The sequence below is a fragment of the Pseudonaja textilis genome, chromosome 1 (assembly GCF_049901715.1).
Source record: "Pseudonaja textilis isolate UNSWEBS1 chromosome 1, rPseTex1.2, whole genome shotgun sequence".
NCBI lineage: Eukaryota > Metazoa > Chordata > Lepidosauria > Squamata > Elapidae > Pseudonaja > Pseudonaja textilis.
In genome coordinates, this window is record NC_141990.1 from 269,610,957 (window position 1) to 269,624,776 (window position 13,820).

The window sequence follows — 13,820 nt, forward strand, 5'->3', positions numbered from 1 at the left end:
TATTTTATGTCGTTAGTGACCATAAATGTAGAAATAATTGTAAAACAGCAAAAACGGGCATATTTGTTGTTGAACCACTTGTACTAATGAGTAAAAAAATATCCCTGTCAGATATTGCTAACAGGTCTGGTTTTTTTCTTTTCTTTTTAGGACTTTTCCAAGGAATTAGAAGCTGTGTTAAGAATATTCATTTCCAAAACTCACACTACAGAGCCAAAGCCTTTTGCTTGTGATTTAGGATCGCAGCCAAGAGAAACGGTTGCAGCCCAAAGTTAGCAGAATTACCCATGTTTAAAAATTGTTGGGATTGCTTATAAATGCCCTGACAAAATTGCACTCAAAGTTAGTATGAATCTTATCCTCAAAGATGACGTCGTTCCAGTGCACCGTACTGAAGGACAAGGAAAAAGCCCATTCAAGCACCTTAATTAGAACTGCAGGAACAAAACTTTTTTTGTATAGAAATATGTGGCTTCCAAGTTCCAGAATCTTTACAGATGGGTGAAACACACTGTTTCTAACATGAAGGGGATTCTTTCTTTGCGGTGAATCCCATTGAGCCATTGACAAGTAAAACTAAATGTAAGCTTGGTATTTAATCGGGTATTTAATAGATGCTCATACTTGATTTTTTTCAAGTGAACTTTGTCTGGAAATATAATCATTGCTGTCAGAGCACTAATATTGGCTTGGAATTTTTTTTAAAGGGTGCCTGCCCTTGCCACATTTTGTATTTGTGATTTTCTAATGGAGAAAAAAATAGTTTTATGAGGAGTATTGTTTTGAATGATGCCACCATTTAATTATAAACTGAAATAGTTACTTTTAAAAGTATTTATATAGAAGATGGCTCTACAATCTTGCCAATAGAAAAGGCTGAGAAAAGGACTGACATAACTTTACTTTGGTAGGAGCCTGATTTTCCCATGGATTGTATTTCTTCCTTTCTCTTTTTCTTGCACTATAGTAGTGTAGTTTTCTTTTGGAAACCTGCTTGTTTTATTATTAAAGATAATGCGTGAAATTGGTGCATGCTACAAATTGTCTTTTTATGTCTTCCTTAGAAGTGATCCCCAAAATTTTCTGAATTTCTAGATGAGATGGCTACTGAGTTAGTTTTTGCTGGGCTATTCACAAGCTCTATTCTAAAAAATTGTGGAAAATACATGGCTTAAGCCATTGTTTCTCAACCTTGGCCAGTTGAAGATATCTGAACTTCAACTTCCAGAATTTCCAAGTCAGTGAAGCTGGCTGTGGAATTCTGGGAGTTGAAGTCCACGCTTCTTCAACTTGCCACGGGTGAGAAACATCTTAAGTTATTTACTCCGGCACTGTAAAATACTAAGACTTATTTTGTTGTTGGGGGAGGGGGGGGCAAAGAATTCAACAGGAAAAATGCCACTTTTAGCCATTTTCTATATATATATATATATAAAGTATTTATTGTGAGGATATGAAAATAGCAATCTTGGTTAAAAGCAGATATGGGCTGAAGGTATGTTTCAATAAAGTGGTATATTTTGTCACATTCAATAAAAGATTTTGCCCCACTTTAAGACTATTCTTCCTACCCAGGCATTCACAGGTACCATAGTGTTATAAGTGCAAAAAATATTATATAAATATATTTTAATGTAACAATTATTTCTAGAAAGCATACATTAATTGAATAACTGTAAACATAATTGGCTTCAGCATATAAAATTTCAAAATAAGTATATATAAATAACTTAAGTTGTAAACATAGAAATAAACAGTTGTATGCAGTTATAAAAATAAATATCTGACGCTCTGTACAATAAAACATCCTTTGACAAGCACATCCGCGTTATGAGAGGAGTCCATCTTAGATGTGCCTTCTAAAATTGCTTGATTCATTATTAGGGGTGCCAGGTTCAAAAAGTAAAGAAAAAAATAAAACACAGCCGGCGATTCTTGGAATGCAATCCTAGAATCAGATCTGCTTCCCATCTTACATGATGTGATTTCTGATAGAGAAGATAATCTCCAACTCCCACTTCAAATAACACAGAGGACAACAAAGCTAGTATTTCTGATGCTACACATTATTTCTATTGTTGTATCAGCTGCTTGGCCTCGATCAACATTTGTCAGTCACCGTCTGTGCTTTATTTGGATCGTCTGGCGCTTATGCTTGTGCTACACGCCAAGTTGATGTCTACGTAACAAAGCCGTCAGTATGCACTGAAATATACTTTCATTTATGCTGCCCACAGTCTCCAACTAATTTATATCAGTGCATTAGTTTTACACCCTGTTGTTTAAAAAAAAAACAAACGCAAGCAGTTCCCTTTAAGATTCAAAGGCACTTTCCACATATATGTGGGGAATTCTCTTTACCTTGTCCAGCAAAAATAAGATATGGAAAACACCATGTTGTCTGTGGGCAGCCTCCAAAAATCTGTTGTTTCTTACTATTTTATGCTACCGTAATTACTAAACTTAATTGCCAGCCAATTAATATTGAAGAACAGTGACATGTTTTACAGCCTTTTTGTCTTTTCTCTCGCAAACTCTCAGTTCTTTTTTAAGGAACAAATATCATTTAGGAATTTTTACTTCATAAAATGCCTCAAGTAAGTTAGGGGCAGTTGTAGTAAAGGACTGGATGTAAAACCTTCAGCTCTCAAGGGGAGAATAATAAGTCACCCTCCAATTCAGTTTGACTCCTGGGGAACATGCAGGCATAATCATTCAATTTTCTTGACAAGAAATGTGCCACTGTCTTCCTCCAAGATTAGCAAGTTTCTAAATACTAAAAGCTGACTGGCAGAACATGGTAAATAGGTATCAGCAATTCTAGGTTACATAACTTGATTTGTATTCTTAGAAATAACCTGAATCAGATAGGGTGCACATTCACATGAATAAAACCTACTTTCAAACACTAATTGCTATAGGAACAGTAAGGAATGAGAATGTTAATTCTATGCTTGTTCACTTTAAACCTAATTATGTGAGTGGTTTGACATTTATTATACAATTATATTTATTACTAAAAAAACAGACATTGAAGGATGTAAGTATAAAAATGTAATTTTATAAAGCAGCTTATGGGGAATGCAAATTGATAACAAACAGTTGCGGCTGAGAGATTTGATTTTCAACCCAATAAAAGTCATGGGGTAAAACCATGGTGGATTTCCTCTGCTTTGAACTTATTTTCATTACCGTTGATCCTGTTGCTCTTCCAAGAAAAGAAGAGTAGCAAGGATATTTGCTGAATGAGATGCTGTGATAGGAATTCCTCTCCAGCATTCAGAATGTATGTAGGAAACTTGCAGTTGTGTTAATGCTGCTGTCTTATTGGTTTTCAATGTGTAGTCTTATGGTGGAGCGATTCTGTAGTGCGAAAAAGTGTATCCTATAGCAGAACATTGTCTCTCTTCCTGAGTTGCATTTCTGACCAAGAGAAAGCAAAAACCAGTTCTCATTTTCACAACTTAGTACTCCCTTGAGAGTGCTGCTTCTCCAGCCAGTAATACTGTGGAGTTGTTACGCATTTTTCATTGATCAGGCACTCTACAAAGAGTTTTAAAGTAGCTTAGTTTAGCTTCCAAAATGAAATGTTCCTTACAATAAAATAAAGTTCTTTTGTGTTTTACTGCACCAGAAGACTTTCTCATAATCATCTGGGTGAAGGAAAAAATTCAATGTAAAATCAATATTTCAAGGAAAACTTCTTGACCAGTGTATCTGTAAAAGTTGCCTTTTCTCTAAACCACCAAACAAAAATCTCATTCATGGTTTTTTTTCTGAATGAGAACAATATTTGCAATATGGAGTAACCATGTATTATTCTGTGTGGTCTGGCCAGGCTTTCTTCCTGCCACCAGTTTCAGAAAGCAAATTCTGCCGTTTCTGGTATTTACATTTTGTTACTGAAACAGAGTTTGTTGATGTATTATATATTATGCCCATCTAAGTGGTGAGAAAATGGGAAAGCTGAGCAATTACCAAAGGTGGCCGCTTTACAAAAGAGCTCAAAAATCTTGCAGGAATCGCTGGGGCACCAAGGTCAACCTGCAAGAATTCAAAAGGGGAAAAAAAATTAGCTAATATTTGGCAATGCTATTCAATACCGAGTGCTTCTGTACAACAGTGCTACTTTTTACAGGGTGGCCAAAAGACTGACGGGTGGAGTTGAAGTGCTCCTTTGGTTATGTGAGTGAGCTGCCAGGCGCTCAAACTTTGATGTGACCGCAGGAGGCACTGCGATACCTCTAACTTTGAGGAACTGGTGGTCAGTAACATTTTTTTTTGCGTCTTCATAATTTCAAACAGTTGCTGAATGAATGATCTTAAGCAACGACAACCTTGGCTATGCAAGAATAATTCTGCAAAGCGTCACCAGATTGCACCCATAACATCCATGCAGTACATATAAGAGAACACCTACAAGTAGGATGTGCTGCAGAAGTCTTTTCTACCCCTGCAAATGTGGATTTCAAAGAGCAAGAACAGGAAGCTTTTCTGCAGTTGATAAGGAACCAGTTGATTACAATCCTTTGCACATCTTAGCATCTTTTTAGGAATTAAGTTCTGAAGACTTTTAAAGCTGTCATGACAGACATTTGTCCATCTTAGTTATAATCTCTCAGGTGAGGTTTATTGTTGTAATGTTGTGTTTGCTATGCACACAGAATTAGTATTTGATAGCTAACCTATTCCCCAGCTTCCCCACAATATAAATAAATCTATTCCCCAACTTACAGTCATTCTTTTAACAACTATTGAAGATATGATGCCACTGAAAAAAGTAACTTGTGACCAGTCCTTGCATTTATGACCATTGCAATGTTTCTGTGGTCACATGATCAAAATTCGGGCACGTGGCATGTTACAACTCATTGTCATTTGCAACTTCAGGGGGCTTCTATGAAGCAAAATTTGGTGGAAGTTGGATACCTTTAAGTGACAGTGTGGTTTTCTTTATGACTTGTTTCATCAAATGATCACAGCAAAAAGGGTCATAAAATCAGGCATAACCACATCACTTAGCAATACAAAGGTCAGTCCCAATTGTTATAAATTGAGCGCTATAGTGAAAAAAAAAGCAGCTGCTTTTGAGGCCAGCTTCATCTTGCAGCAAACGTGGGGCATTTTTGCTACTAAAAAAGAAACAACCAGGGAACCAGGGACACTTATACAGAGCAGTGTAAAAACATATCACTAGATTTATGCTCATTCATATGTAATGTATTAATAATCTGGACATAAAATGGGCTAGATAGTCTGCCCCACAAATATGGCAATAAAATGGGTTGGATTTATGCCACTAAATGGGTGGATTTATGCCACTATGGATATCTGCAGTCAGAGCAAGGATACCAGTTATTTTTTTAAATAATGCCACGTTTTCCTTGGGCAGAACGTCCTATGGTCTTGTGAATAGAAGCTTCGGAAGCCTGACATCCTACCGATACCATACTGGCTAAAGTTCACTGCTTTGCTTGTTGCCAGTAACAGTTCTATAGCAAAGTATAAACAACCATGCAATGATGAAAAACTCTGCAAATCAGCATCAGTTCTGCCTTTGCTATTAAGATCCATGAAGCAAGAATCTTAAAATCTTGTCATACTTCCTTGCACCATTTATTGCTATTAGATGCATTTTTATCTGCTTTGTCACTATGTTGTAGAAAGCAATCTTCCATATATAATATATATTTACAATAGCTTTTTAGCCAGGCTCTACAGATACCTACCTGTACCATATATATGATTTTAGTGATGTCGTTTCCATTCACGATATCAGGTTGCAATATCCACGCACTGGGCAAAATCTCTCCTCGTACCATTTCTTTACATGGGCGAGGCATTGACTCTTCATAGATAGACTGAAGAGCTAAGATGTACATATTTTCCTAGGTGAAAGAAAGGAGAGTCAATGTTCAGAGAGTCAATGTTCCCAGTTCAGAATGGCTTAGGATGGTCCTTGGCTAATGACAAAAACCCACTAGCAGCGCTGGAGTTCTCCCATAAACTGGCTGTCAGCTTTGGAAACCATATTCCATATTCAGGCTGCCACATAGCTGAGAAATTGGGAGGGGGGTGATTTCAATTGAGTAGTTCTAAGTAGACAAAATTCTTAGTTCAAGGTTATTAAGTGTAGCACAGCAGAGAAAAAGGATCTTACACTGAGACAGTTCATGATTGGTCCATGTGATGTGACGATGGGAGAAAAGGGGATGGATTGTAGTTTGGGACATTGTGGGAAGTCCAGGAAACATTGATTTATTCTAATTGGTGCTATTCTAATAAAGGGACTTTTGAGATTATGCTTGTCTCGGAGTTACTGATTGGAAAGGAGATTTGCTGGAACGCCGACACTGGCTTTCCAGCCTTTATCAAATTATTTTCAATGTAAGAACAGGCTGTTAAGACTTTTCTGATATCATAGTAGTACAGGTAATCTTGAATTGGTGATACAGAATAAAGTTATGATTGGTGAATGAAAGTACTTACAACTGGTCCCCAATGTTATGTCCACTGTAGCACCCAATAACAACATAAAAATTTGGGCAACTTGCCAAACAGAACAACTTTACCTATTTCCCTGCCACCTCTCCCCCCCCCAAAAAAAAAAAAATTTATGCCCTTTTGTTCCTCTGCACTTCATAGCCCTTATCACCCTAGCTGACAGTTGTCGTCTTCTTGCTCTCGCTGCTGGCTGCACAAGGCTCCTTTCTCAAGGTTGCTCACAGCAGTTTCCTTGCAAGACTTGGGAAAGATAGCCTCAAGTGGCTAGCAGCGGCCTCATGTGAAGGAAGAGGGCAGGCAAACCTCAGCGGAGCAAGCAAGAAGTCAGTGAAGATCAGCTGGGGCAATGGGGCATAGGACAAGCCGGGGCCTGGGAGTGCAGGGTGGTGAGAGCAACTGGAACTGGGCTGGGCTGGCTGCTTGTCATCCTACAAGGCAGGATGCAGGGCAGGCAAAAAGGCAGAGACAGTCGGGATAGGATAAGGAAGGCAATCCCTTACTTTGGGAGGCTCAGGGCTGGGAGGTTCCCAGTTCAGAATGGCTTAGGATGGTCCTTGGCTAATGACTAATAACAACAGCGATGAGGAGTGCTGGGATTGCTGTTACTAAGCGATGCAGCAGGAGATACCATTCTTTATGTCCCCATTGATTAGCAATGGAAATTCTGGTTACTTGTAAGTTACAAGTCGAGAACTACCTGCATTAAGACTTGGTTATTTGGAGGGGCTGACTATCTCCCACAGTACATGCCTGGCTGTATCTGGTAGCTCTGGGTTTTTTCAATTAAATAATGCTATCTATCAGGATGCCAGGAAATAAGCCTTCTTTACTGAAGTACCTGGTTTCTGCAGTGAGGCTTCTAGGATCTGGGTGACTCCTGACTCTATCAGACCTTTAAAAAAGACATAGAGGAACTGGTTGTCTAGGCCTTTTCCAAGGGTGACTTCTGAGAAACATGCCTGGGTTTTTCACTGTTGCCTGGTTTTGCCATCATTTGGTTCCTTTGTATTTATTACAGATAACAGATCATCAGAGTTGGAAGGGACCTTGTAGGTCATCTAGTCCACCCCCCACCCCACCCAAGTGGGAGAACCTACACCATTTCTGACAAATGGCAGTCCAATCTCTTCTTGAAAGTCTCAAGTGATGGCACTCCCACAACGTCCGAGGGCAAACTGTTCCATTGGTTGATTGTTCTCACTGTCAGAAAGTTTCTCCTTATTTCCAGGTTAAATCTCTCCTTGTTCAGTTTCCATCCATTATTCCTTGTCTGGCCTACAGGTGCTTTAGAAAATAGCTTGACCCCTTCCTCTCTGTGGCAGCCCCTCAAATATTGGAAGCCTGCTATCATGTCTCCTCTGGTCCTTCTCTTCACTAATCTAGCCATGCCCAGTTCCTGTAACCATTCTCCATGTTTTAGTCTCCAGTCCCCTAATCATCCTGGTTGCTCTTCTCTGCACTTTTTCGAGAGTCTCAACATCTTTTTTATAGTGTGGTGAACTAAACTGGATGCAGCACTCTAGGTGTGGTCTTACTAAGGCTTTATAGAGTGGTATTAGTACCTCCCTTGATCTCGATTGTATCCCTCCGTTAAAGCAATTTAGGATTGCATTAGCTTTTTTGGCTGCTTCTGCACACTGCTGGCTCATATTTATTATCTTTCTATTGGTTTTAATTGATAAACCATCCAGGGTCTCTGGTAGAGTCAGCTTTTTGAGGTAGTCCCAGCAAAAAGCATCAGCCATGAGTACTAACAGAACATTTTAATAAACTTAACAATAATAGAATTTTGCAAGTCTGAAAGTACCTCTCTCCTCCCTTACTTTACTTGTGAGGCATTCCCCTCCCCCCATTTCATTTATCAGGACACTGAAAGAGACAGCTTTCTCCTCTCTCCTAAGATCACTCCCATGTACCATTGCATTGAGTCAGATGGTATATAAACATTACTATTACTATTATTACTATTACTATTATTATTATATAATTCATGGGAAAATGTTTGTGGGGCTATTTTTAAAAATTTCAGTAACTGAAACTAACCAAATAAATTAGTGTCCAACTATTTAAATGGAGAGATGGAGACTGAAAACCTTGTAGGTGCAATAACTGTTCAGCTGGCCTTGTTAAATTAATTGGATTATTTCTGGATACGGGGTGACTGAAACACATTGCAAACAGCAATCTGTGTACCTCTTTGGCTTCTACACAGATACAGCAGAAATCTCTTGGTTGCTTTTGGTAACAGAAGGAATCCTCACTCACCACATATACTGTAATTAAATCAAAAGAAAGAAATTGAGCTATTTAGTCAAATGAGGAAAACATCACACCAATCAGAGGACTGAACTTAATAAATCCATATCCAATATTTTTAGCCTCCATCCCCTTCTTCTAGCCTCTTTGTCCTCATAATGCATCTAGAAGACAACAGTATATTACAGTATTTACTATATTTGATTTTTAAAAACTGTTAACACACTTCAAACCAGGGTATAATTAACGGTATCTATAATAAATTAAACACATTCTTAAAAATGCAGTGCAAAGCTCTAAAAATAATACCCATAAAATCATAAATAACTTAAAAATCAGAGCAAGACCAGAAAGTAGAACAATATCCATGTAACCAAAGGGGGAAGAGGCAGTTCCTAAGCTGATATCAAAAGCTCAAAATGCTTGGCACTAACTTTATTTAGACTTCCTCTGCCATAGAAGCTATTCTAACTCCGCTGACAATGTAATCACCAGGGTGGAATAATAAAATAAAATAAGTGCCCTGAAGTATGTTTCCAGCTGCCCGGATTACAGCTACCAGTGCAAATTCGTTTTTAAAAGACTCTTTTCTTGCAAAAAAACCCAAACCCTGTCATTTTTTTCTACCACCCCCTCATGAGAACAGTGAACATGTATTAAACAAGCAACTTTGGCCAGTCCAGATGAGCCCTGGTGTCATAGTAGTTAGAATGTAGTATTGCAAGCTAACTCTGCCTGTAGTCTAGGGTTTGATCTTCACCGGATCAAGGTTGACTCAGCCTTCCCTTCTTCCAAGATCAAAAAACTGAGGACCCAGTTGAGGCAACATGCTGAAATTCGTAAACCACTCAGAGAGTACTTTAAAGCACCATGGAGCAGTTATTAGTATTAATAGCAGTTATGCTATTCCTATCTTGTGATTTGGAAAGCATCTACCCAGAATTTGGTCATTCCAACAACAAAAGGGAAGCACCAGAGCAGAGGAGCCACGTCTGCAGAGGAAGAAGCAAGTGGATCTCAATCTCTGACTTGGTCATCCTAAGAGTAATTTATGAAGCAGCAGAAATCATGCATCACTTCCATTTATACGGCCATGGAGGAGGGGATGAGAGGAGAGTGGTGCTACAAACTTAGTATATTAAAATCAGCTATGGAGATTCTGTATAATTTCAAAGCAGAAAAGGAAGGGGATAAAATTTCCTCATTTTTAGCTAAATCCCTTCATTATTCCTATGAAGGATTATGCAATGATATGAAACAATTCAGACGAAGAAGAACTATGAGCTCTCTTCAACAATAGTAAATACTGCAGTGTAAAACGTACTCACCCAACTCAATATTGTTGGTTATTTTCTTATGTACCTGAGCTGTGGTAATGGTTTTGTCATACAAATGTCGCTTACTGGCATCCTTCAAGATACACAATACCACAGAAAGAGGTTGGTTGATCACTCCAGCTCCCAAAAATCCATGCTTGGTTGTAGATGATGGGAAGGTTTTATAATAAACAAACACGTTCTTCTCTGTGCACTGATATCTAATAGAGAAATAAATGCAAGATAAAAGCAGGTTTTCTGCAAAAATACCATAAAGGGTACTCTCTTGGTATAAATAGAAGGGATCTATGGCCAAAACTTACTTCCAGCCAGCGGTTGCCTGCCCACTGTAAAGGTTTTTCAAGTCATTTGAACATACTGCCATAACCTTTAAAGCAAGTAAAATGCAATGTTATAGTTCAGAAGTTGCAGCCCCTTTATATAAAATTCAGCTTTATTTAAATTTAGTGACAACTAATTATGTTCTCTTCTGAGGCAGGTATCCAGCAACCTATTGGAACTGGGTTTAATTTTCCTAATTTAAATTAGTGACAGTATATACCAAAAATCAGCTGAATATATCAACGTATCACTTACATCACTGATGTGGATATACCTCCTAGTTGGAGGGCTGTGGGCAATAGTACTTTGGCTTGCAAAGAAATCTCTAGATTACAGATCCTAAGTTTGCACAAAATACAGTGGCAGGTCAAGTCAATTAAAAATCTGGAATGTTAAACTCTGCAATAAATCAAGACTGGGAAGATTTTTACTCTCTCTCGAGGGGAATCTTTTAAGGGGAATAGACAGCTTCATTTTGTCTGTTTTTATCACCCCTCCTGAGAGGAAAGTATTTAACCATCCAGACATCCAATTTCTAGGTTGTCCAAAAGTGACTCTGGGCAACTTTACAAATCAGACGCACAAACACATGGGAAGAAACACAAAAAAACCATCTCCCATATCACCAAACGCCCTAATCTAAAGTTTTTAGTGTTTGCCTGGAAGCGGGTAGGGTCAGAGCGAAATGAAGAGGCTGTTTCTGATGGAAGGTGTTTCAACAGAGAAAATTCACTTCTAGACCAGTGATGCCAAAGCTTTTGGGTTTAGTGCCTAACTTGACTTTGTGGATATATCACCCTTTCCCCAAGCAAAAGAGAAACCATGTTCTATCTCCCCATCATCAGGGTCCCATGGAACAGTGGCAGCACCAAAATGCCCAGACCTTGTCTTCAGCCCTAGTGCCATCACTCAGGCTGTTCCCAAGGTCTCGGGAAATGATGTGATTGCCTCCATGGCACAGCACTCCCCAGGATCTGCCACACACCACTCAACTTCTCTTTCTGTTGACCCTGTCATTTATGCAAAGCTGCTCTGGGTTGCACAAGGCCTTCAATCTTCCACAGATTTCAGTCTCCCAAACCACATGAAAGCACACACCCTGTTGTCACAGACCCTCATGACTTCACGAGAGTTTGCAGGCTGCATGAGGACACATCCCATTTTCACTTGGCCTCCACATTCTCCTAAAATACTACAAGAATGGCACTTGTTTTTAAGAATACCTGTTGGGTGTTGCGGAACATTGGTGTGTCACTTAAAATATCATGGTGTGTCACCTTTGACACATATATCATAGATTTGCTGCACTAGACGATGCTTAATTGACAAGACCAAAGCAACTTTGAGACTGGCTTTTGCCAGCTAAAGTCTACGCACTCAAATCCTGGAACAAGAATTGGTGATACAGAATAAATTTAATAGTCTAGAGAAAACATGGAGCTAGGTGCATTTTGGAATTTTTGGTTAATATACATTATAGATTAATCTGAGTTGTTATTTTCATTTTTGCTTTAATTTTATTCCAGCCACGTGTCCCTGTGGACATGTGGCCGTTGATGCTGACTGGAATCCTGATTTCCTTTTTCTTCTATGACCTTTAAATGCTAATCTGGTCACCTAATACATAATTAAGGACTTATATCTTCTCATTATACTGGTACATTTATTTTCCCAAGGGAACAGCCCAGCATGCCTTGCAGTTGTTCTAGAGAGAAAAAAAACTGAAATAATCTTCTGCTTTCCTTCTGTAGAGTAAAAGAACCAGGGACAATTGTTGCGATGTGAAAAGAATCCTAGGAACTATTAACAGGCTCTTCATTGTAATTGAAAGGGTTCGTCTACATCTTTTTTTTCATTTTATTATTTTATTTTATTTTGTGTTGTGTACCTCTTACAAATTGTATAATATTACATCTTGGTAACAACAAAACGGAAGAGTTCCAAAACAGTTTATATTCTGTTTTGAGCTATTCTTTAATTCATGATTCTTAAAAAGCACATATAGGAACAAATTTAGGCACCCACAATCCTGACAAGAAAGTCACTCATCTGAGAGGAGAACTACTCAATACAGAGTAAAATCCATACTCACCAGCATCAATAAAGTTACCTAGTTGGGCAATGAAATATCTTCAAATGAACAACCAAGCTCCAAGAGCACCAAGGATCCCAATTCAATATATATTCTCTTTTAGGGCTATTTGTGCTGTTTTACTTACACAGGTTTTTATTTTATAAGTTATATTGGATTTATTACGAGATCTGCAATGATATTGACCATATTATTTCTCTGGAATTATTATGAGAGTTGGGAGTAGGAGCTTTTGAAAGTTATGACCGCCTTGGAAACTGTGTTTTACAGCCCATAAAACATTTCCAATCATTGTAAAATCTTATGTCGCACATCCCCCATCAGTCACATGACTACAGTTTAGGCTTTTGGTAACTAGTTCACATTTACTAGCTGGTCACAGTATTCTGCAGTCATGTGACTGCGATTTGTGGCATTTTTAGCTGGTAAAAGATGCCTACTTGGGTGAATGAATTTATGACTTCCTGACTCACTTAACAACCACTGTAAAATCAGGTTTGGTCACTTGGAAGCCCCCACTTATGACTATCATGACTTATGATCATCATGACTTATGTCCAAAATTCTTGTCCCAATTTTATAGGGTTATACATTGATATCTATATATCTATATATTTCTGATATCTATATATCTCTATGTTGAGCCAGGAAGAAAATGTAATTCACCTAATGGCTGGAGGCTTTTGGGATCTGGATGGATCCCCCAGTTTGGACTGAATCCTGTCTGGACTGAATGGATATGCATTTAGAAGTGAATACATCTAGAGATATCCAAGCTTGATTTGGGAATCCTGTCTGGACTGAATGGATATGCATTTAGAAGTGAATACATCTAGAGATATCCAAGCTTGATTTGGGATGAGGTAGCATTTCCCCACACAAAACGTGCTTTCAACTTAGAGGTCTCTTGGATCACAGCTCCTGCTTGAATGACACGTGGTGGCTGTGGTCAAGGAGGTTTTTGCTTAATTATATTTTGTACATCAGCCCTTTTAGCCCTTAGCATTTTGTGCCTGAATCACTGCACACCAGTCTACATGGAATTGCTCTTGAAGACCTTCCAGAAGCTTCAGTTACAGGCACAAAGAGGTTAGCCATGAAATGGTGCTGCTACGTGAGTTGAATTGGCTGCCAGATAGCTCCCAATGCATGGCTCAAAACTTAGATTTCTCCATGATTATCTTCTTCAAGTTGAGACTCCCTGTCCATTTGATTGAATGTCCTACCACCAAGGAAAATCCCTCTTCAGAAACCCCAGGATTTAACTTTCTAGGTGATGATCTCCTTCTTTTGGAACAGCTTACCTCCCC

The 13,820-nt window shown here is 38.6% G+C and overlaps 2 protein-coding genes across 3 annotated transcripts in view; one reads left to right on the forward strand and one right to left on the reverse strand.

The window, feature by feature from the left end:
* Positions 1 to 1,028, forward strand: part of CDAN1 (codanin 1) — a 41,563-nt gene extending 40,535 nt beyond the window's left edge. For both annotated transcript variants that reach the window (XR_015741029.1, XM_026709490.2), the window contains exon 28: positions 151 to 1,028. Coding sequence is in view for 1 of the 2 variants with exons in the window: in XM_026709490.2 (XP_026565275.1) it covers positions 151 to 276 (126 nt within the window). In the remaining variant the exon portion in view is untranslated. The remainder of the gene's footprint in view (positions 1 to 150) is intronic.
* A 2,317-nt stretch (positions 1,029 to 3,345) lies between these two features.
* STARD9 (StAR related lipid transfer domain containing 9) overlaps positions 3,346 to 13,820 on the reverse strand; it is a 93,371-nt gene continuing 82,896 nt past the window's right edge. Inside the window, exons 29-33 of the mRNA XM_026703939.2 lie at positions 10,400 to 10,464; positions 10,089 to 10,297; positions 8,698 to 8,777; positions 5,730 to 5,888; positions 3,346 to 4,044 (exon numbers count right to left, since the gene is read on the reverse strand). Coding sequence (XP_026559724.2) covers positions 3,943 to 4,044; positions 5,730 to 5,888; positions 8,698 to 8,777; positions 10,089 to 10,297; positions 10,400 to 10,464 — 615 coding nt within the window. The 3' untranslated portion in view covers positions 3,346 to 3,942. The remainder of the gene's footprint in view (positions 4,045 to 5,729; positions 5,889 to 8,697; positions 8,778 to 10,088; positions 10,298 to 10,399; positions 10,465 to 13,820) is intronic.